We start from the raw sequence: 21,787 nt of genomic DNA on the forward strand, positions 1-21,787 counted from the left end.
TCTTCATCCCCACCACAGCCCCCAAACCTCTGGTCATGAGACCCTTGAAGGAAAATTTCATACCTCTGTCCAGTGGATTTTTCCATGTGCTGCTTTCCTGCCTCATGACTAGTGGACACTTCCATTCCTGCCCACCATATGGTCCCCAGTGGGTCACTCCTTCTGTATCATTCCACATTCCCTAGCAGATGGTTTTAGCTCTGTATCCTTTCACAGACTTCTATATTTCTAAAAGATTTCATTTATTTATTTGACAAGGAGAAAGACCAGGAGAGCACAAGCAGGGAAAGCAGCAGAGGGAGAGGGAGAAGCAGGCTCCAAACTGAGCAGGGAGCCTGATGCGAGACTCAATCCCAGGACCTTGGGCTCATGACCTGAGCTGAAGGCACATACTTAACCCACTGAGACACCCAGGCGCCCCATCTCACAGACTTCCAAATGGACCATCCCAGCCCCCGACCCTGGAGATCTCACAGACATGAAAGGCCATGGTGTCCAACCAGCACCCGCCCCGGCTCTGGGGTGTACGGTGTCCATCAAAATGAAAACTGAAAAATCCCCCATTAGAATACCAGCTCCACATGGGCTGGGACATTTGTCTGTCTTGTTCCCTGATGTTTTTCCAGCACCTAGAACAGTGCTCAGTACATAGGACGTGCTCAGTAGGTGTTTGTTGAATGAATGAACCCGCTGACACGACAGTTCTGCTTCTGAGACCGTGTGCTAAAGAAACACTCACGCATATGTACAGGGCTCTGTGCCCAAGAACAAGACGAGCAAACAACCGAGAGAAACTTGTAAATTTTTATTAATTATCAACAACTGAGGCAACACAAATGAAGAAAGAGAGTTTTGCAGCATGGGGCACCTGTTAGACAGCAACAAAATAAGGGGTGCTTGTCCAGGATGTGCTGGCAGTGGGAAAGAGCAGGTGGGAGATACTTAGAGTGGTACCGCACGTGTGTGTAAATGCAGAGAAAAACACGTGGAACCAAACACCCAGAGCTGCCCTCCAGCAATCACATCAGGGGAGGAGGGTTGTGCTGTTCTGGGAAGAGAATACCCCCACGATACTTTGTTTTCTAAAGTAAGTGCATGGATACACAGAAAGAAATATGCATTGAGTAGATGTCTTGCTTATTAACAGAGCTCTATTATCTAACAATATCTGGCACATAGTAAGAAAAATTGTGCTTAACTTTTCACTATTGTGAACTCTTTTACTCGCTATACACCTGATGGCTAGGAGTTCACAGCCGTGCCCATGTTCGTGAAAGGCCACCAGGTTCTGCTCCTTATCATGGGCACTTGTCACATCCCTGAAGTTGAGGCAAGGAAAGAGAAGGAACGTGAGTGGCAGTGAGCTCCGATCACCTGATAAATCCACACCAAACTCCTCCTCCGGGCCTGCAGTACCCCGAGCACTCAGATTCTGTCCTGTCTCATGGTCTACAAGCACCTCCCACTGCTTCTCCAACAGAACCTTGTGCTCAGGCCACAGTGACTCCTTTACCTGTCCTCGGAGTTTCTAGGCTAGAGGAAGGCGTGGCCTACACATCATGGTTTTAGGAGCCCATGGCATTCCAGGTAGGGAGGATCCCTAGATACATAGAGCAAGGAGCACAGAGAGCCTGGGGGAACCTCGTCACTTAGCCTCAAAGCGGCACCTCAAGGGACTAGGAGAAAGGAATGTTCTGGGGAACAGGTGACAAGATGGGGCACCAATACTGTTAACAAGAAAGTACATTTTGCAGAGGGGTGCGGGTGTGGACTGAAGGGTCACTTACAGATTTAGTCATCTTCCTCGGGATCACTGATCTCTTCATACACGATCAGGGTCTTTCTTTCCCGCAGTCTATAGGCCCAAACGCTACTCATCAATTTCCTGGGTCCTACGGTGGAGAAGAGTTGGTAAATGGGGAGACCAGATGGGCTGGGGAGTGTTAGTCTCTGTTTTCCGAGATAAGGAGATGCCTGCTCCTTCCCGAGGGCACACAGGCATTCGACATAGCCTGTTTCCCCCATGTTCTGGCTCCGAGAGGCTGAGATGTTAGACCCGTGCTGATACACACTAAATGCCAGTTGGAATTTTTGCTTCTGGCTCCTCCCATTGTCAGGTTTGGATTGCCACCCTCTTTACTTACCAGAACATTCATTCAGACCTTCTTTCATTCAGCCTATGTTTGTTAAGGGGATATTGTGAGTCAGGCATTGAGCTGAGGGGTGGGGATACAACTGTGAGTGAGATATGTTCCCGGGGTTATCACAGATGGAATGACTTGACCACCTTTCGTGTTGTCAGGCTTTCTAGGTTTAACGTCTTGAACAATTTGTGAACTACGATTCTTTATTTCCATTTTACGGACAAGGAATCTGGAGTTCAGAGAATGTGGAAGACTTGCCTAGAATCACCCGTTGTTATATCAATGACAATTCAAACCTGTGACTCTGGAAGTCACGTTCTAACATCTCGGCTGGAGCTGGGTGAGCTCCTCCATCAGGTCTGGCCCCAGGCCCGTCCAGGATCCATCCCCCATGCCTAGACCACATACTGGAACATAGCCAGGAAAGGCAGAGGGGTTGCTCCCACATGGCTACCTCTTACCTGGTATCTTCTTCTTCTTTTTTAAATTGTATTTATTTGTCAGAGAGAGAGAAAGCAAGAGAGCACATGCGCAAGCAGGGAGGATCGGCAGGCAGAGGGAGAAGGAGGCTCTCTGCTGAGCAAGAAGCCAGATGCAGGACTCGATCCCAGGACTCTGGGATCGCGACCTGAGCAGAGGGCAGATGCTTAACTGACGGAGCCACCAAGGCATCCCTTACCTGGTATGTTCTCACTCTGTTGATCAGAGGTACTCGCTTTTTCAGGGGGGCACGGCTCTTTCTGAGCCTGCTCAGGGCCAGGTGTTATTGGTATTGGTTCCGAATCACTTTCTTCCTTTATTGTTTTCTCGAGCATCACCTTTTTAATGTGAAGGTCACATACAAAGAGTATCAATGGCATTTTTCTAGTGGTTTAGAGCTTACGAAGTGTCTTCACATCCATACCTTGATTAATGTCCTCAACAACTCTGGGAGATCATTATATAACCTGTACCTAAATTATGAGGAAGGTTAGAACAAAAAGGAATGGCCTAAATGAAGGGTGTTTCCAGGGCTAGAACGTTCGTCTTCACCCCCCTTTCAGATATTCTTGCAAACAGCAAAAATGCTCCACGGAAGTGGTATGTAGTATACAGAAGATTCGGGAAGAGTAGCATTCTGAGATTCCACATGGTCTCTGGAAGAAAGGAGGGGCTTCTATAAAATATAAGGGAATCGTGCACAAGCTGATAGAGAACTGCTGGGAGAACAAAAGTAAAAATTCAGAGGGGACAGAACACTGCTGGAAAACAGTAGAAGGGAGAGGAGCACAGGGGAGAGGAAGGAAATGGTGCACAGCAATTAATATAGACAGCGAAGAAAGCCGCGCCAGATGCCACCTTCTGTCCTGCCCTGGCAAGAACGGTTAATGGGGAAGTAGGCAAGGTGGCTGCTGTACCAGTTCTGTTTGTGTCAGCGTGTGCATCACTGACCAACAATCTTAAGCTACCTTTCCTTCAGCTCCCTCATTTCTGAAACAGGGAAGAAGAAAAGTAGAAGAAGCTAAGGGAAAGTCCTTTCTAAGCTTGCAAACACTTTGCAATGTGGTGATAATGAAAATGAATACTCTCTCTTCTGATCCTTCTCTGCATTGTCTCCAAGGTCTCCACACTGGCAATCCAACTTCCAGGGGCCTTTTCCCTCTAAAGTAGAGTTTAATCTAAAACTGTGGAATCACTTACTCAAGGAACAATTTGGGGCACCTCAGAGGGTTCCCCACCGCCCAGCCCCGGGCCTGGATGGAGGCTTCAGAGATGCCTCAGGTGCAGACGAGTTCCCATAGGAGCTCACGGTAGGGAGGACTGACAGTCAAGGTCATTCTCAAGCCAGGAGAGACTGGCCCTACCACAGAGCAGCCAGGGAGCTGGTATTTCCTCTTTCGAGATTAGATGTCTAAACCAAGGCCTTAGCAGCTTCTGTGGGGTAGAACCCTTGGTGTGTGTGTGTGTGGGGGGGTAACCCCTGAACTTAGACACATGAAAGGGCCCATGAGCTGGGATATCATTTGGGGCTTAATTGTCCTGTGATCCGTTAACAGTGTTCAGCAAGAACAATGTTGTTCAGCAAGAACAATAAGGGCCTTTAAAAAAAGAAATGTTTCAAATGTACAGATTACTATCAGTGCCATGTGGTCTCGGAAAAATTACTTAGAATCTCTGTGCGACGATAGCCTCAACTTTATGATTAGTTATTATTATTAATAATATCTTCATTATTAGCTGGGAATAATGCTAAGAAAATGTCATCGAGGTGTTCCTGAAGGATTAAAGAAATGAAAACTGGTGAATTATCTGACATCACTGTGAAAATAAAAGAAGTATCGACTATCACAATCCCTCATTATTAAGCAACCGATGCATCAGGAATTGTCAGGAGAGATCAGGAAAGGGAGGCAGTGACGGTCCGGCTATATTCAGTATCCTCGCACTCTTACTGGTGTTCTCATCTGTGGAGGGAGAGAATCTCTGGTTCTTTAGATTTGGGAGATACTCACCTTCATTTTCTCTCTCTCTTGAGCATCAGAAGCTTCCTGAGAAGATTCATCTAAAAGAAAGTGATAAATAGGAGTTTTTCTTTGGTTGCAAATATTCCCAAACTCCTGAGACTCCTGTAGCATCAGGGGGTTCTGCAGGAAAGGGTTATGAGTCCACTTATTGTCAAGGAGTTATTTTGAGACTGGTTTTTGAACTGTCTTTAAATCATGATTTATACATTTATTTGTGGCACCAATTCATAATTTTCCTTCTGATGATTTCTTTCTTTTTTTTTAAAGATTTTATTTATTTGTCAGAGAGAGAGAGAGAGAGAATGCAAGCAGGCAGAGGTGGAGAGAAGCAGGCTCCCTGCTGAGCAAGAAGCCTGATTGCGGAACTCAATCCCAGGACCCTGGGATCATGACCCGAGCCTAAGGCAGCGGCCTAACCGACTGAGCCACCCAGGTGTCCCCTTCTGATGATTTCTAAACCTTGAACCAAACCCCATCACTGCCTCATCCTGTGCTACTACATATTTCTTAACTTTCCCTCACCCAAAGAATTAAACTGACTGAATTAATTAAATTGATTGCATTGACTTAAAAGGATGTGGCAGCTAAAATCACTGTCCACTCAGACCAGGTGAATTTTATAGTATGCCAATTACATTTCAACAAAGCCATTAGGTGTATGAGGAATCGTGGGTGATTTGGCCCAGTGGTTCTGGAATATTTCCAGTATAAAAATACTCCTTCAGGGACACCTGGATGGCTCAGTCGGTCCCTGCTCAGCGGGAAGCCTGCTTCTCCCTCTCCCACTCCCCCTGTTTGTGTTTCTTTTCTTGCTGTGTCTCTCTCTGTCAAATAAATAAAATCTTAAAAAAAATACTTCTGTAGTGTCAAAAACTGTAGACTCTCAAGCACTGGATTTTCAGCCCTCTCAGCAATTTTGGGTGCTTGCAGAATCTGACCTGTTTCCCCAGAGTCTCAGGTCTGTTGGAGACAGTTTGAAAATTCTGACTCTGTCTGCTTACAGCTGTGCTGTCAGAGCAGAAAAGCAAGTGAATACATTTCATCCCCTTTATGGTGAGTACACACACTGATCAAATACACAATGATTTCTAGAATCTGCTACCCTTTTCACCATATGTTACCTCTGCTCACTGATAAGGAGAAAAGCTAATGTGTGAAGGATCACTGTCTCAAACATCTCCCAAGCTCAACACATAGAATCAGGTTTGGTGGGGAGCAAGAAGACTATTTGGTTTAGGTAAAACTTGGGGATATAGCCGTATGTCATTTCTTTTCTTTTTTTTTTTTTAAAGATTTTATTTATTTATTTGACAGAGAGAAATCACAAGTAGGCAGAGAGGCAGGCAGAGAGAGAGGAGGAAGCAGGCTCCCTGCCGAGCAGAGAGCCCGATGCGGGACTCGATCCCAGGACCCTGAGATCATGACCTGAGCCAAAGGCAGCGGCTTAACCACTGAGCCACCCAGGCGCCCCCGTATGTCATTTCTAATGCATTCATCACTCTCTCTTAAGATATTTATCTGATACATATGCCCTATTATGACATTGACTCTGGAAGTTTTTTGTGGATTTACACTTTTTTAAATTTAAATTTTATTTTTAAAAAGATTTTATTTATTTGAGAGCAAGACAGTGCACACGTGTGCACAAAGCAAGCCCAAGCTGGGGGGAGGGAAAGAGATAAGCAGACTTTGAGCTGAGCATGGAGCCCAGTGTGGGGCTCTATCCCACGACCCGAGACTTGACTGACGCACTTTAAAAAAAAGTAATCTCTATGCCCAACATGGGGCTTGAACTCATGACTCCGAGATCAAGGGTCTTATGCTCTACCGACAGCTGGCCAGACGCTCCACATGGATCTACACTATAATTAAATTTTTCTTAATTGTCCTGTGATTCATTAACAGTGTTTAGCAAGACCATAACTCTTTTTTAAAAAACGAAATGTTTCAAAAGTAGAGAAACTTAGGGAGAATAATTTTGGAAACATATGCACATCTACCACTGAGTCTTGTCAGAACTTCCCATTATCCTGCAACTGCTTCAGACTGTTCTGAGATCTTTATTCAAAATATAACAAAGCACTATAAACAAGTCACAGCTGAAGCCATCTGTGCAGTCCTCCCTGATCCCTGACATCCCTCCCTTTGCACTCCTGAATTTGATGGGTTTTATTCTCAATCAGGTTTTATGCACTTACCATTTACTTATTATCCATAAAAATACACACTCTTGCTTTGTATGTTTTAAGATTTTATATGAATGGCCTCTGACTCTACTCAACCTTCTACATCCAGCTTTTCTCACTCAGCCATGATGCTTTTGAGGAGACAAACTCCAGGGAATCCTTCCTAAGCAGCTGGACCCCAAAGTAACTGGGCTACAGGATGCTCTCTCAAAACCTCTCCTTTGACTCACCCTGATTCTCGTTCTGATCATCATCAGAATCACGCCCGTTGGATTGCATGGCTCGTTTTTTAGGACACATGAAGGCTGGGAGAGTGGCCCTGAGACCTAGAAAGAAGCAAAGAAGCAAAATATTTGTCCCTTAAGAGACAACCTGAGAGGAGGAATCCGGGGTAGAATCCTGGGAGGCAGCAGGGACGGTCAAGCTCATCAGCTGGGAATTCCAAACCAGGATGAACAGAAGAGAAATGGGCAAGACCTAGGTCTGAGTCTCTTTGTGGCCACTTCAGGTCCTCAGCCCTGCACAGAATATTAAAAAGAGAACAGTGCCTCAAAGCTGCCCTGGGATTTCTCCCTGCACAAAAGGAAGATCTGGGACACTCAAGCAGCCTAGGAAGAATGCATGGCATGTAAAGGGACTGAGGGATGGTCATGTGTTCCCAGGTTTGCCTGCACCCAGAACTTTCTGTTACCTAGACTAGTCATGGTGTCATAGTTTCTCTTCATGTACACGTAGGTGATTTTATCTGAGTATCCAAGCTTTGCCCACTCTTCCTTAGAGAAGTATTTGGAAATATCCTTGAAGGCCTAGGAAAGAAAAATAAGTACGTTAGAGCAGCAACTCAGCTGAACATGTCTGATCTTCAGCAGGGTCTCTTCCTCTGCTACAGGACCTCCATGTTGGGATCTGTGAACTGAGGAGAATAATCCCTCCTGGTTAATGTCAAGGCTAACCAAGAGAACGTGGGTAACATTCCCTACCCTCTTCCCCAGATTGTGGTAGATGCGTAATGCTGATGGCATGCTCTTTCACCTTCCAGAATGGACTGAGAGTCACCAAATGCAGTGCAAGGTCACAGACTGGTTGTCTCGAGAGATGCTAGGTGAGGACAGAGTGAAGGTGGGAAGCTCCAGAGGCTATGGATCACCCCGACCCCCGATACTCTGCTCCTTCTCCCTAGTGCCTCTGAACTCAACTCCTCAAAATCTAGTCCCCCTAGGTATCCCCTGGGCCATTCCTTCACCCCCTCCAGAACACTTCACCTTGCATTTCTTCTCTGATTTCTGGGTATCCTCCTTGGAGTTCTTCGCAAAGGAGCTGCCTTTATTCATGGTGCCAGGAATAATTTGATCTCCAAAGGATGTAGCCTAATCTCTCCAGCCACAAGGCCAAAGGTCCTAAGGAAGAGAGACAGCATTGAGGGTAGGTTATATTCGGTTAATCACCTGGAATCAAGGTTCTACTTTTCTCCATCCTGGGCTTATCTGTCCCTGAGAAAGGACAAGGAGGGGGTGTCAAACAAACATGGGGCAGGATGCCTAGGTGGCTCAGTCGGTTAAGCATCTGCCTTTGGCTTGGGTCATGATCCTAGGGTACTGGGATTGAGTCCCACATTGGGATCCTTGTTCAGGAGGGAGTCTACTTCTCCCTCTGCCTGCCATTCCCCCTACTTGCGCACGCATGTGCTCTTTCTCTCTGACAAATAAATAAATAAAATCTTAAAAAAAAAAAAAGAAACAGGGAAGCCAGGTGGCTCAGTTGGTTAAGTGTCTGCCTTCGTCATGATCCGGGGGTCCTGGGCTCCCTGTTTAGTAGGAAGCCTCTCCCTCTCCCTCTGCCCCCTCCCCCCACTTGGACACACTCTATCTCTCTTTCTGGCAAATAAATAAATAAAATCTTTATTAAAAAAAAGAAAATAGGGCGCCTGAGTGGCTCAGTGGGTTAAGCCCCTGCCTTCAGCTCAGGTCATGGTCCCGGGGTCCTGGGATCGAGTCCCGCATCAGGCTCTCAGGGAGCCTGTTTCTTCCTCTCTCTCTCTCTGCCTGCCTCTCTGCCTACTTGTGGTCTCCCTCTATCAAATAAATAAATAAAAATCCTTAATAAAAAATAAAAAAAGAAAAAAAAGAAAAGAAAATATTTAAATAAAACATTTAAGAAAAAAAGGGGCGCCTGGGTGGCTCAGTAGGTTAAGCCTCTGTCTTCAGCTCAGGTCATGATATCAGGGTTCTGGGATTGAGCCCGCATGGGGCTCTCTGCTCCGCAGGGAGCCTGCTTCCCCCTTCTCTCTGCCTGCCTCTCTGCCTACTTGTGATCCCTCTCTATGTCAAATAAATAAATAAAATCTTAAAAAAATATATTTAGTGTGAAGGGAAGTGGAATCTCCAAGACTACAGGATCAACCTTCGCTTAGGCTGAGAATATGGAGAGCTTTATTTTTCTATTTTTTAAAAGATTTTATTTACTTTTGTGAGAGAGACAGAAACAGAGACAGAGAATGAATGAGCACGAGCGGGGGAAGAGAAACAGACTCCTCACCGAACAGAGAGCCCAATGCGGGGCTTCATGCCCGGACCCTGGAATCCCAACGCGAGTGCTTAACGGGCTGAGCCACCCAGGCTCCCTAGAATGTGGAGAGTTTTAATGTAGTAATCTGGTGTTCCCCAACTGATGGCACTTAGAAACTCTTAAGGAGAGGAAATTTAGGGGTCTCCGAGGCCAAGAAAGTTTCTGCTTAATCCTGGAGGAGGCAATAAAGGAGTCACTTAGGCAGTGGCTTTTATCTCCAGTTAAAGAAATATAGCAGCATCTAGCTGATTTGGGGGTTTCTCAGGCTAAGGGGAGTTCTTTTTCCTTCGGGAAGAACAATTAGAAAGTCTCACAGACCAAAAATAGTTTTAGTTTTATCTTTGCCTGACCGGGATTGCCCCGAAAAGTTTTAAGTCATTTTTCAGTCCTAAGAATCTTGAGGTACAGCAAGAACTAAACAATTTGAATCATCTACAGAGGTTCCTCACTTTTTAACTAGCCTATCTTTAACCTGTTCAAGATGGTCCAGAGAGAGCGCTTACCTCAGGCTTGAAGCGGTGGCGGCTAAGAATCGCTCCACGAGATGAAGTCCCAGAATTCCGCTGTCCAAGAGTAGTCAACCAATCAGAACAGTTAATGAACTTGAACTGTCCAATCAAAACCTAGGAGAGTAGGCGGGGCAAATGAGTAAGGAACGGGGTCTCAAAGTCCAGCTCCAGGGATAGGACCGTCTTTTCAAAGTGGGTTGATTTTCCCGCTTGAAGCAGGATTGCGCTCTGCCAGAATTGGCCACTCCGGATTCCATAAGCTCATTCCTTGCGCATGCTCAGATGTTCCTTTTCCCTTCAGCGTACATCTTGCTACTCTCTGCTCTGACTTTATTGTTTCATTTTAATAAATAGTAAGTACGAGGCCACCACCTCGAATCCTTGCTATCAGTTTGCAACTTCCTCAGTTGCAAGTTCCTCAGGGTTCTATTCTAGGATCTCTCTAGTGACTTAAGAATTTTAAACTTCTTTTTTAGATTGAATTACTTTTGTTAATACACACTTCGAAATACTGAGACAATGACTTCATATAGTTGTCCCATTAAAGATAGTACTTGCAGGTATAAAGTTACAGAGATGTCCACAGTCTTCATATGTTCACTTGAAAAGATTCAATAGCAGTCTGATATTGGGTTTTCTGCTCTAGATGAAGATTAACAAATCATCTGTAATCAAACTGATGTTTTTGATTAGATGACTAACAAAATTTCTAGTAATTTAGCTAGAAGCTCCCTAGCAAAGAGACACACAAATAGGACACATCACAGGAATGATCTGAAATAGGAACTATCTGGTCATTGTTACAGTGATTTCATAAATGCTGTCAGGTAAAATTTGATCCTTGATGAAAGGGACACTTTAAAGTGGGATGCCCAGAAAAACCTGTATTTTCTTGATAAGTTTCTGTGTTCTCAGAGGTGAGTATTTCACTCCTATTACTGTTTCCTACTGAATCTTGAGAGATCTGAATGTTTGGAATGGGAGAGGAATCACCATGTTCATCTTGATACTTCTTATTTTTTTTAAAATGTATTCATTCTTTTGACAAGGAGAGAGAGATCACAAGCAAGAGGAACAATAGGCAGAGAAAAAGGGAGAAGCAGGCTTCCTGCTGGGCAGGGAGCCCAAGGTGGGATTTGATTTCAGGACCTTGGGATCACAACATGATCCGAAGGGAGACCCTTAACTGACTGAGCCACCCAGGTTTCCCTTTTTTAAAATTAAAAAAAAAATTTAAAGATTTTAATCATTCATTTGACACAGAGACAGAGAGAGCGAGAGAGAGTGCACAAGCACGGGGAGCAGCAGGCAAAGGGAGAGGGTGCAGCAGCCTCCCTGCTGAGCAAGGACATCTTGATACTTCTTAACAAAATTTGTAATGATGTCTCAAGTAATAGAATTTAATTTGTTTTGCACAGCATCTGCAGCTATCAGCAAACCTCATGATAGTTTCAAGGTCTTAGGCTTGTTTAGGACAGTCACTCTCTCTTCTAGTCACATTTCCGTAACAGAGGGGATAATGTATTCTGCTTTCTCTTGTAGTCAGAAAACATTTTCTACAGAAGACGTGCTGATAGACCATGGCCTCATGGCAGTTTTTAGCACCTGTAACAGATGGGACAGTAGAAATCATCTTTGATGTAGGATGAGGCTGCAGAGAGCTCCTCAGCCATGGTGAGATGGATGGAGGATCAAAGCAATGGTGGTGACGGATGGAGGATCAAAGCAATGGTGGTGGCAGCAGCAGTTCAGCAGCCAAGGTGGCAGTGGCCGCCTGCCTGACTCCCCATGCAAACCCAGTTGAGGAGGGGAATCATCTTAAACTTCATTTTTTTTCCTCCATTTTTGATATGTGCTTTTAAATAAAAGTTATTTATTTATTTATTTGACAGAGAGAAACACAGCGAGAGGGAACACGTGCAGGGTGAGTGGGAGAGGGAGAAGCAGGTTTCCTGCCGAGCAGGGAGCCTGATGCGGGGCTTGATCCCAGGACCCTGGGACCATGACCTGAGCTGAAGGCAGTCACTTAATGACTGAGCCACCCAGGTGCCCCTTGATAGGTGCTTTTTAAAAATGCACTTTTCTTAGAATACCCAATAGCTAGGAACAAGTTTTATCCCTTAAGAGTAATACTTACAATAGTATTAAAAAGTATCCATGTAATTACGGTTCACTGTGTCCCTCAGGGGATTCAGAAGTTACTTTCTCTTGGCATTCTTTTCTCTCCCTCCCCACCACCAGTGTCTCTAATGCTCTAATGGGTAATGGGTCCCCAATATCTCCTGTGCTTTCTAAAAAAATTTATATATATATATATATATAAAGATTCTATTCATTTATTTGACAGAGATCACAAGTAGGCAGAGAGGGAGGTGGGGTTGGGGAAAGCAGGCTTCCCACTGAGCAGAGAGCCTGATGCAGGGCTTGATCCCAGGACCCTGGGATCATGACCTGAGCTGAAGGCAGAGGCTTTAACCCACTGAGCCACGCAGGTGCACCTCCCCTGTGCTTCTAGCCACAGCCTTGATCTCTCTAAGTTGTTCCTCCCAGAATGACAGAGCTCTCTGAGAGCAGGGATGGCAGTGACCCTTGCTGCCAGCACAAAGCCCTTCATGCACATCTTCCCATGTAATTTTCAGAACCTCACCTTGAGTTAAGTACTGTTATTATCCTTATTGTGCAGATGTTGAGACTGAGGCTCAGAGAGTTAGGCACCCTGATCAAGGTCACACAGTCAGTGGGTAGCAGAGCCAGAATTCACTCCCAAGTTGAACTGAATCCATAGTCTGAATCCATATTTTTTTAAAGATTATTTATTTATTTATTTGACAGAGAGAGATCACAAGCAGGCAGAGAGGCAGACAGAGAGAGAGGAGGAAGCAGGCTCCCCGCTGAGCAGAGAGCCCGATGCGGGGCTCGAGTCCAGGACCCTGAGATCATGACCTGAGCTGAAGGCAGAGGCTTTAACCCACTGAGCCACCCAGGCGCCCCCATAGTCTGTGGTTTTAATTACTCTTTCATATTGCCTCAAATATTTATTGGTTGCTGAATGAATTAATGAATGCGTTTTAACACTACAAAGAACCTTCAACAAAATCTACATAAACTCTTGCAATCACTCAAATTTCCTTTGGCTGCTATAACAAATTAATGTCTTGCAGCATAAAACAACAGAAATTTGGGGTGCCTGGGTGGCTCAGTCGTTAAGCATCTGCCTTCGGCTTAGTCATGATCCCAGGTCCTGGGATGGAGCCCTGCATTGGGATCCTTGCTCTGCAGGAAACCTGCTTCTCCTTCTCCCACTCCCCCTGCTTGTGCTCCCTCTCTCACTGTGTCTCTCTGTCAAATAAATAAATAAAAATCTTAAAAAAAACAAACAGAAATTTATTTTATCACAGTTCTGTAAACTAGCAGTCTAAAATTAGTTTCTCTGTGCTAGAATCAGGGTGTCAGCAGGACTGTGCTCCTTTCAGAGGCTCTAGGAGAGAATATGCTCCTTGCTCTTCCAGCTTCTGGTAGCTGCCAGCATTTCTTGGCTGTGGCCACATCATTCTAATCTCTGCTTCCATGGTCATACCCCCCTCTTTTCTTCTCTTGGTGTAAAATTTCCCTCTGCTTCCCTCTGATAAGGATGCTTGTGATACATTTAGGATCTACCCAGATAAGATAAGATAAGAGATAAGATCTTTATCTCAAGATATTTAACTTAATCCCATCAGCAAAGTCCTTTTTTGTTATTATTGTAAGGTAACATACTTACATTACAGGAAATAGAATATCTTTTGGGGGGGATTATTCACCTGTAATCAGCCTCCTGGTCCCCAAGGATTCATGTCCTTCCCACAAGGAAAAAAACCTCCCCAAATTTCTCAATACATTGCACTATGAACTCAAGTCCCAAATCTCATTTAATATTATCAGCTCAAAAATACCAAATCTCGGGTGGCTGGGTGGCTCAGTGGGTTAAGTCTCTGCCTTTGGCTCAGGTCATGATCCCAGGGTCCTGGGATTGAGCCCTGCATCGGGCTCTCTGCTCTGCGGGGAGTCTGCTTCCCCCTCTCTCTCTGCCTTCCTCTCTGCCTACTTGTGATCTCTCTTTCTCTCTGTCAAAAAAAAAAAAAAACCTAAAATAGGTATGGATTAAATTCTGGGTATGATCCATCCTGGTCAAAATTTCTCTTTGGACATGGACACTAGAAATCAGGCGATCACTCTTAGAGGGAAAGATGGCAGAGTAGAAATATCCTGAGCTCACCTCCTCCTCCCAGAGACACATCAAGGCTGTAACTATCTGGAGCAGCTCTTTCTGAGCATAACTTAGAGACAGGCAGAAAGCCCGTCCACACCCAAAGATATGAAGAAAAAGTTACATCAAGAAGGGTAGGAGGGCACCTGGGTGGCTCAGTCATTAAGCATCTGCCTTTGGCTCAGGTCATGATCCTGGAGTCCTGGGATTGAGCCCCATGTCTGGCTCCCTGTTCGGTGGGAAATCTTCTTCTCCCTCTCCCACTCCCCTGGCTTGTGTTCCCTCTCTCATGGCATCTGTCAAATAAATAAATAAAATCTCAAAAAAAAAAGAGAAAAGTAGGGTAAGAAATAGGACACCTGGGTAGCTCGGTTGGTTATGGGTCTGCCTTCAGCTCAGGGTCCTGGGATCAAATCCCAAATCACTCCTTGCTCAGTCGGGAGCCTGCTTCTCCCTCTGCTTGTACTCTCTCTCTTTCTGACAAATAAATAAATAAAATCTTAAAAAAAAAGAAAGGTAGGAATGGCAGAGATACACCCTGGTTGAGAACCAAACCCTGGTGTAACAACTCATAAGTGTAAGGAATATTGCAGGCATGGAGGTCCTCTGTGAGGAGCCAGGAGTTCAAGTCTCACATTAGGGACCACCAGCCCTGAGGATCTGCCCTAGGAAGATGAGCCTCCATAAAATTTGGTTTTGAAAATCAGTGGAGCTTAATTCTGGGAGAGCTTGTGGGCTATAGGAAACCAAGGCTCTACACAATTTCACTTGCTCAGCACAGAGATAGCAGATTAAAAAATACCTGGGCCACATGTGAAAATTATTGACTAATTTTAGGATATGTTCTGGAGGGGTGGAGATCTGTAGGAAATTTTACCTGGAATGGAAGTGCTAGCAGTTACCATTTTTCTTGCCTTCCTTCAGCCTCACTTGGCCAGTACTGGCAGGTACCAGTTCAGACACTCTCCATCTACCTTGCTAGCACCACTTGCCCCACCTGATTCCTTTGCAGCCCCACCCTGCACAATAGGCCTCTCTCAGCAGACACCCTTCCAAAGTAATTTCTGCCCCCACACCCTGTGGGCAGCCTCAGTTGGGACCAGTGCCCCTCCAAAGTGATTCCTATGACAGGGAGAGGCAGCCACATCTACCAGCATGCCTGCAAGAGTCATGGGCAGGCCTCACAGCCAGCAACACCAGGAGATAATTCCACCCACCAACACATCCACAGCAGCTTCAGCTGGGGCTCTCAGGCAGTCATGCTGGGGGCCAGCACCACCCACCAGCAGTCACAATAGGCTGCACATGCAGCCTACACAGGGAACACCTCTGGAGTGCCTCGTTCTGGTGCCTAGAGGGCATTGTGCTTTAGGGGCCCATAAGATGCCTTCTACTAAGGCCACTATCTGAAAGACCAGGAAATGTAGTGAACCTACCTAATACATAGAAAAAAACACGGAGAGTCAGACAAAATAAGGAGACAGGAATATGTTACAAATGAAAGAATAAGTCAAAAACTCAGGAAAAGAACTAAATGAAATGGACATAAGTCATCTACCTGATAAAGAGTTCAAAGTAATGATCATAAAGATGCTCAGAGAATTTGGGAAAAGAGTTAATGAACTCATTGAAGATGTCAACAAAGAGAAAATATTAAAAAAAAAATTCAGAGCTGAGGAATAAAATAACTGAAACAAAAGCACACTAATGGAAATCAGTAAAAGATTGGAGGATGTGGAAGAACAGATCAGCAATCTGGGAAGACAGGGTAGTGGAAATCATCCAAACTGAACAGCAAAAAGAAAAAGGAATTTTAAAAATGAGGATACATTAATTAAGGGACCTCTGGAACAACATCAAGCATATTAACATTCTTTATGTTAATACCCATATTATAGGGGTCCCAGAAGGAGAAGAGAGAGAGAGAAAGGGGCAGAAAACATATTTGAGGAAATGATAGCTGAAAACATCCCTAGGCTGGGGGAAAGACAGACATCTAGGTCCAGGAATCAGAGATTCCCAAATAAATGAACCCAAAGAGCATAAGACACATAATAATTAAAATGTCAAGAAGTAAAGCAAAAGAGAGAATCTTAAAAGCAGCAGTTTTCAGCAGAGACTGTGCAGGCCAGAAGAAAGTGGCATGATATATTTAAGGCTGATGGACAAAAATCCCACAAAATCCATACAGCCAAAAATACTTCATTCATTCAGCAAGATTATCACTCAGAATTTAAGGAGAGATAGAGTTTCCCAGACAAACAAAAGTTAAAGAAGTTTATCACCGCTAAATCAGGCTTACAAGATATGTTAAAGTGACTTCTTTACATGGTGTAAAGAAGTACACCTACCTTACTAGGTGTAAGGAAACTATGAAAGAAAAAATTTCATCGGTAAAAGCAAGCATATAGTAAAGGTAGTTGATCAATAACCTATAAAACTAGTATGAAGATTAAAAGACAGGGTGCCTGGGTGGCTCAGTGGGTTAAAGCCTCTGCCTTCAACTCAGGTCATGATCCCAGGGTCCTGGGATCGAGCCTCGCATCAGGCTCTCTGCTCGGCAAGGAGTCTGCTTCCTCCTCTCTCCCTGACTGCCTCTCTGTCTACTTGTGATCTCTGTCAAATAAAAAAAAAAAAAGACAAAAGTAGTACAATCAAATATATCTACAATAAACGGTTAAGGGATACACAAAATAAAACGTGCAAATTGTTACATCAAATACACAAAACATTCAGGAGGGAGGGAGTAAAAATGTAGTGCTTTTAGAATGTGTTTGAACTTAAGCAACCACCAATTTAAATAAGACACTTAGAGACATAGGGTATTACAGTCAAACCTCATGGTAACCGCAACCCAAAAATTTATAATAGATACACATAAAGAAAAATAAAGAGAAGGGAATCTAAACACAACACTAAAGAAAATCATCAAGTTGCAATGGAAGAGAGCAAGAGAAGAAGAAAGGAACAGAAAAGAACTATAAAGATAACTGGAAAACAATGAACAAAATGGCAGTAAGTCTTACTTATCAACAGTTACTTTTAATGTAAATGTAATGAATTCTCCATCAAAAGACATAGGATCACCAAAGGGATGAAAAAACAAGACTCATTTTTATGCTGCCTACAAGATACTCACTTCAGACCTAAAGGCACAAACAGACTCAAAGTGAATAGATGAAAAAAGATAGTCCATGCAAATGAAAATAAGAAAAAAGCTGGGGTAGAAGTACTTACATCAGACAAAATAGATTTTAAAACAAAGACTGTAACAGGAGATAAAGGATGGTGTAACATAATGATAAAGAGGAATGTAACAAGAAGATATAAAAATTATAAATATCTATGTACCAAATAGGAGCACCTAAATATATAAGCAAATATTAACAGACATAAAGGGAGAAATTGACTGTAATACAATAATAGTAGGAGACTTCAACACACTACTTACATCAGTGGTTAGATTATTCAGATAGAAAATCAGTAAGTAAACAGTGTCTTTGAAAGACTCATTAGACCAGACAGACTTAACTGGTATATATAGAGCATTCCATCCCAAACCAGCAGAATACATATTCTCTTCAAGTGCACATTGGAACATTCTGCAGGATAGATCACATGTTAGGCCACAAAACAAGTCTCAACAAATTGAAGATTATTAAAATCATATCAGGCGTCTTTTCTGAATGAAACTAGAAATCAGGCGTGCCTGGGTGGCTCAGTCAGTTAGGCATCTGCCTTCGGCTCAGGTCATGATCCCAGGGTCCTGGGATCAAGCCCTGCATTGGGCTCCCTGCTCAGCTGGGAGTCTGCTTCTTCCTCTCCAGCTGCTTGTGCTCTCTCTCTTGCTCTCTCTGTCTCATTCTCTCAAATAAATAAATAAAACCTTAAAAAAGTAGAAATCAATCACAAGAAAAAAAATAACAACAACAAAAAAAATGGAATCTAAACAACATGCTACCCAGTGGATCAATGCAAAATCAAATTTATTTTCTCATGGCTCTATAGGTCATATCTGAAATCAGTATCACTTGTCAATATCAAGTTGTCAGAAGGGCTATGCACCCTCATGGGCTCTAGGGAGAATCATGCCTTACCTCTTTCAACCTTTGTTGTTGTCATTATTCCTTGGTTTCTGGTGGCATTGCTTCAATCATCAAGGTTAACATCCTCACATCTCTCTGTTTCATCATTACATTGCCTTCTCCTCTGTGTCTTTTCAAGTCTTCTTCTGCTTCTTTCTTTCTTTTTCTTTTCAATGCACAGTCTTTATTTTCTCTAAAAATTGAGGTAAAGGGAACTTTTTTGAAAAGGAAACCATCTGCATGCTTGAAATGGGTAGGTCCTAACTTATACAATGTTATATGTCAACTATATCTCAGTAGAGCTGAGAAAAAATTTTAATACAAAAAAAATCGGAAAAAGAAAATGGGAAGGTCCAGTTTCATGCAGTAGCTCCAGTGTGTTCAGAGGAAGAAATCAAAGTTGGCCAAAGTTAACCAAAAATTTCCTGAGTATTTCCTGAATGACTAGTATTTCCTGAGTGACTAGTAATTCAAAGATGAAAGTGATTGGTCAAAAGCTTGAGTCTTATAGCCGTTGGAAATATGTAACGCCAATGCTCTTGTCATCTCAGCTGAGCTAGCAATTCTGGTATTGGTGAGAAAACTGCCCCTGTTTCCCAGGTCCTTCTGTTTTCCCCATGACCAGCCTGGGATCTGCCCAGTCCTCCTGCCCCAAGAGAGCGACCAATTCTTATAAGTTTTGGAGAAGAATGCTCCGGCAGGTGTCAATATCTTGTACCATGAGCCAGCTTCACAAGAAAGTTGGGTATGCAAAGCCTTCTAGAAGGATCTGGAGAATCTTCCCAGAACAGGGAAGAATTTTCAACAGTAGTCAGCCCAAAGGACAATCTTTCAGGGTGGGCCTTCTCCTTTGTCCCCTTTCATTATGGCTGGACTGGTCCTAATAAAGCTGTGACTTTTCCATCAGCTCTATTCCTGTGTTTTTAGAAGTTCACAGTTACATTCCACAGGTACTCAATGGTTTTGTTATTGCAGACCCTTGGGGACAACCAGGTCTTCATGCAGTCACCAAAGTATTTGTCACACAGGGGCTCTAGGCTCTGAGCTAAGGGACAGTGCAGCCTGGTCTATGCCCCCTACCATGTTGACTTGATGAAGGGGATAAAGAATGTCCAGACCAGGCACAGAAGGAAGGAGTCCCAGACTAGCTGGGAGTGGATGATGCCTGGGTCCACTGCATAGATGAGGACTTCTGTGCCTTGGAGTCTCTTGGCCAGTTCCCAATTAAAAACGCATTGGTCACTTTGCTGTGGCAATGCGCGAGACCCCCGGAGGTTGTGCAAGTGAATCTTAACCACATGGTGGGTTACTGATGACAGGTTCATCAACTGCGAGGGCACAGACTTTTTCAGTGGCACCAGGAGCAAGTGGGCACAAAGGAAGTGGCTGAGGATATTGACTCCCAGGTGGGTTTCAAAGCCACCGGCTGACTTGGAATACGGATACATCATCACTCCTGCATTGTTGATCAGAACATGGAGCTGTTTTTTCTCTGCCAGAGAGCCCTTAGCAAAGGCTCCGGTGGATTTGGTATGGGATGGGTCCAGTTTCTGAATTAGCATCTGAGAGTTGTTGGTATTGGCCTGGGTTTCACAGCAGATTATCCCTTCAGTATATCTCAGAAGGCAGTGCTTGCTTGGGCTCCTCTGCTATCAAGCTCTCTGGCCGTCTCCTTGCTGATGCCAGTGTTGGCTCCGGTGATTACCACTATCTTCCTAGGAAAGGGCATGCTTGTTCTCCAAACCCCAGGAGCAAAGAGCTTCCTAACAGATAGAGGGATCACATATAGGAAAGAAAAGGAAGGAGGTGAAGAGTCCCAAGATAACTGCATCTTTTAAATAGTTTTAGGTTTTTTTTTAAAGATTTTATTTATTTATTTGACAGAGAGATCACAAGTAGACAGAGAGGCAGGCAGAGAGAGAGAGGGAAGCAGGCTTTCTGCCGAGCAGAGCTCAATGCGGGACTTGATCCCAGGACCCCGAGACCACGACCCAAGCCGAAGGCAGCGGCCCAACCCACTGAGCCACCCAGGTGCCCCTAAATAGTTTTAGTTTTAAATAGTTTTAGTAAAAGCTGCTTTTGCTAAAGCAGCAGCAGCTTTTACTCCAACTCTGGCTCTGTCTCCTGGTCTGGCTCCAACCCTTGGCTGCTTCTGTTCTCCCCGCCTCTTTAGCTTCTTTAGCTCCTGGGATCACGAACACCCTGGCCTGCTCTTTCTTACAAGTATACATGTGGTTGCATTTAGGGCCTGCCCAGATAATCCAGGATAATCTCCTTATCTCAACAGCCTTAACTTAATCATATTTACAAAGAACCATTTTCCAAATAAAGTAACATTTACAGGTTCCAGGGATTATGGCTTAATATCTTTGGGGGGGGCACCCATCATTCAGCCTACTACAAGAAGTAAGTCAGACACTTTGTTTTGAAGTTCTAGGATCACTGGGCTTTGAAAAGGGTGACTGGAGAGTTCTTTTTTTTCTTCTTCTTCTTAAGATTTTATTTATTTATGTGGCAGAGAGAGAGACACAGGGAGAGAGGGAACACAAGCAGGGCGAGTGGGAAAGGGAGAAGCAGGCTACCCCCAGAGCAGGGAGCCTGATGCGGGGCTTCATCCCAGGACCCTGATCCCAGGACCCTGACCTTGATCACAACCTGAGCCAAAAGCAGACGCCCATTGACTGAGCCACTCACGCGCCGCTGACTGGAGCTTTTTGAGGCCACAGGGGTAGAAGTCTGTGCAGCCTGGTGGGAAGGATGTGGGCTTTGTGGTCAGATAGACCAGAATTCACTTCCCAGCCCCGATATCTGATGACCTTGGGCAAGTCACTCAACCTTTCTAACTCCATTTCTCCCTCTGTGAAATGAGGTGATAACTGCTTCTCTCTCACGAGGTTGTTATAACTTGCACTTAGCCCAGGGCTAGGCACATAGTGAGTGATCAACAGACATTAGCTGTCTGTATTAAGTCAGGAGCATGGTGACAATAATAACACTCACTTACTCTGTGTTTACTTTCTTCTGGGTTCACAAGGGATCTTGACATACACTCCCAGGAATATATCATACAGATGGCCTCATTGCCCCGTGTCACAGATGTAGATTCAAGAGGCCAGGATTCGCCCAGAGTTGGCCAGTCAACAAATAGCAGAGGAAGAGATGAAGACCAAGTATGGCTAATCTTTCAACACTATGTGAATCTCCATCACAGGAGGGGATTGTAAATCCCAGCACATGCAGAGCGCATATGTAAATGATAAACACGTCTGCAAGCAGGAAAGTCTCTGGCCAGTTGTATGGAGGGACTTGCCAACTCTTGGGGCTGCAGACTCTGGTGTGGAAACCAAGGATGGAGGGCATCTTTGTGCTCAGTACTTTTCCACGAAGACAATAAAAGGCCCTGCACTGGTAGTGGTGACAGACCCCTGAATGAGAGCAAGACCTGCACTGGGATCCAGGATGCTGTGGACCTGTTGACTCCGGGTTGAATGGATGAGAAGGCCAACATCATGGGACTCTGAGAGTTTCCCACGATTCCCCAAGAATAT

The 21,787-nt window shown here is 44.4% G+C and overlaps 1 protein-coding gene and 2 pseudogenes across 4 annotated transcripts; all 3 read right to left on the reverse strand.

The window, feature by feature from the left end:
* Positions 1-809: 809 nt before the first annotated feature.
* On the reverse strand, positions 810-18,633 carry LOC309856705 (putative protein SSX6). Of its 2 annotated transcripts, XM_082718113.1 has the most exons (9): positions 18,252-18,633; positions 9,903-10,022; positions 8,097-8,231; positions 7,526-7,640; positions 7,065-7,160; positions 4,637-4,686; positions 2,824-2,962; positions 1,788-1,892; positions 810-1,319 (listed from the first exon to the last, which is right to left on the reverse strand). In XM_082718113.1, exons 3-8 carry the CDS (start codon positions 8,163-8,165, stop codon positions 1,792-1,794), a joined length of 570 nt encoding a protein of 189 aa, XP_082574239.1. In that variant the 5' UTR covers positions 8,166-8,231; positions 9,903-10,022; positions 18,252-18,633; the 3' UTR covers positions 810-1,319; positions 1,788-1,791. The 2 variants fall into 2 exon arrangements, with proteins under 2 accessions (XP_082574239.1, XP_082574240.1); XM_082718114.1 differs by lacking the exons at positions 810-1,319; positions 18,252-18,633 and having other exon boundaries at positions 1,545-1,892; positions 9,903-9,936.
* LOC309856700 (E3 ubiquitin-protein ligase RNF138-like) lies at positions 10,498-11,581 on the reverse strand (annotated as a pseudogene). Its single transcript has 2 exons — positions 11,269-11,581; positions 10,498-10,917 (listed from the first exon to the last, which is right to left on the reverse strand). The product of its transcript is annotated as an E3 ubiquitin-protein ligase RNF138-like (transcript).
* A 529-nt stretch (positions 18,634-19,162) lies between the features above and the next one.
* On the reverse strand, positions 19,163-20,470 carry LOC309855924 (retinol dehydrogenase 12 pseudogene; annotated as a pseudogene). The gene is made up of 2 exons: positions 20,461-20,470; positions 19,163-20,064 (listed from the first exon to the last, which is right to left on the reverse strand). The product of its transcript is annotated as a retinol dehydrogenase 12 pseudogene (transcript).
* Positions 20,471-21,787: the final 1,317 nt, after the last annotated feature.

Source organism: Mustela nivalis (genome assembly GCF_964662115.1).
Source record: "Mustela nivalis genome assembly, chromosome: X".
Taxonomy (NCBI): domain Eukaryota; kingdom Metazoa; phylum Chordata; class Mammalia; order Carnivora; family Mustelidae; genus Mustela; species Mustela nivalis.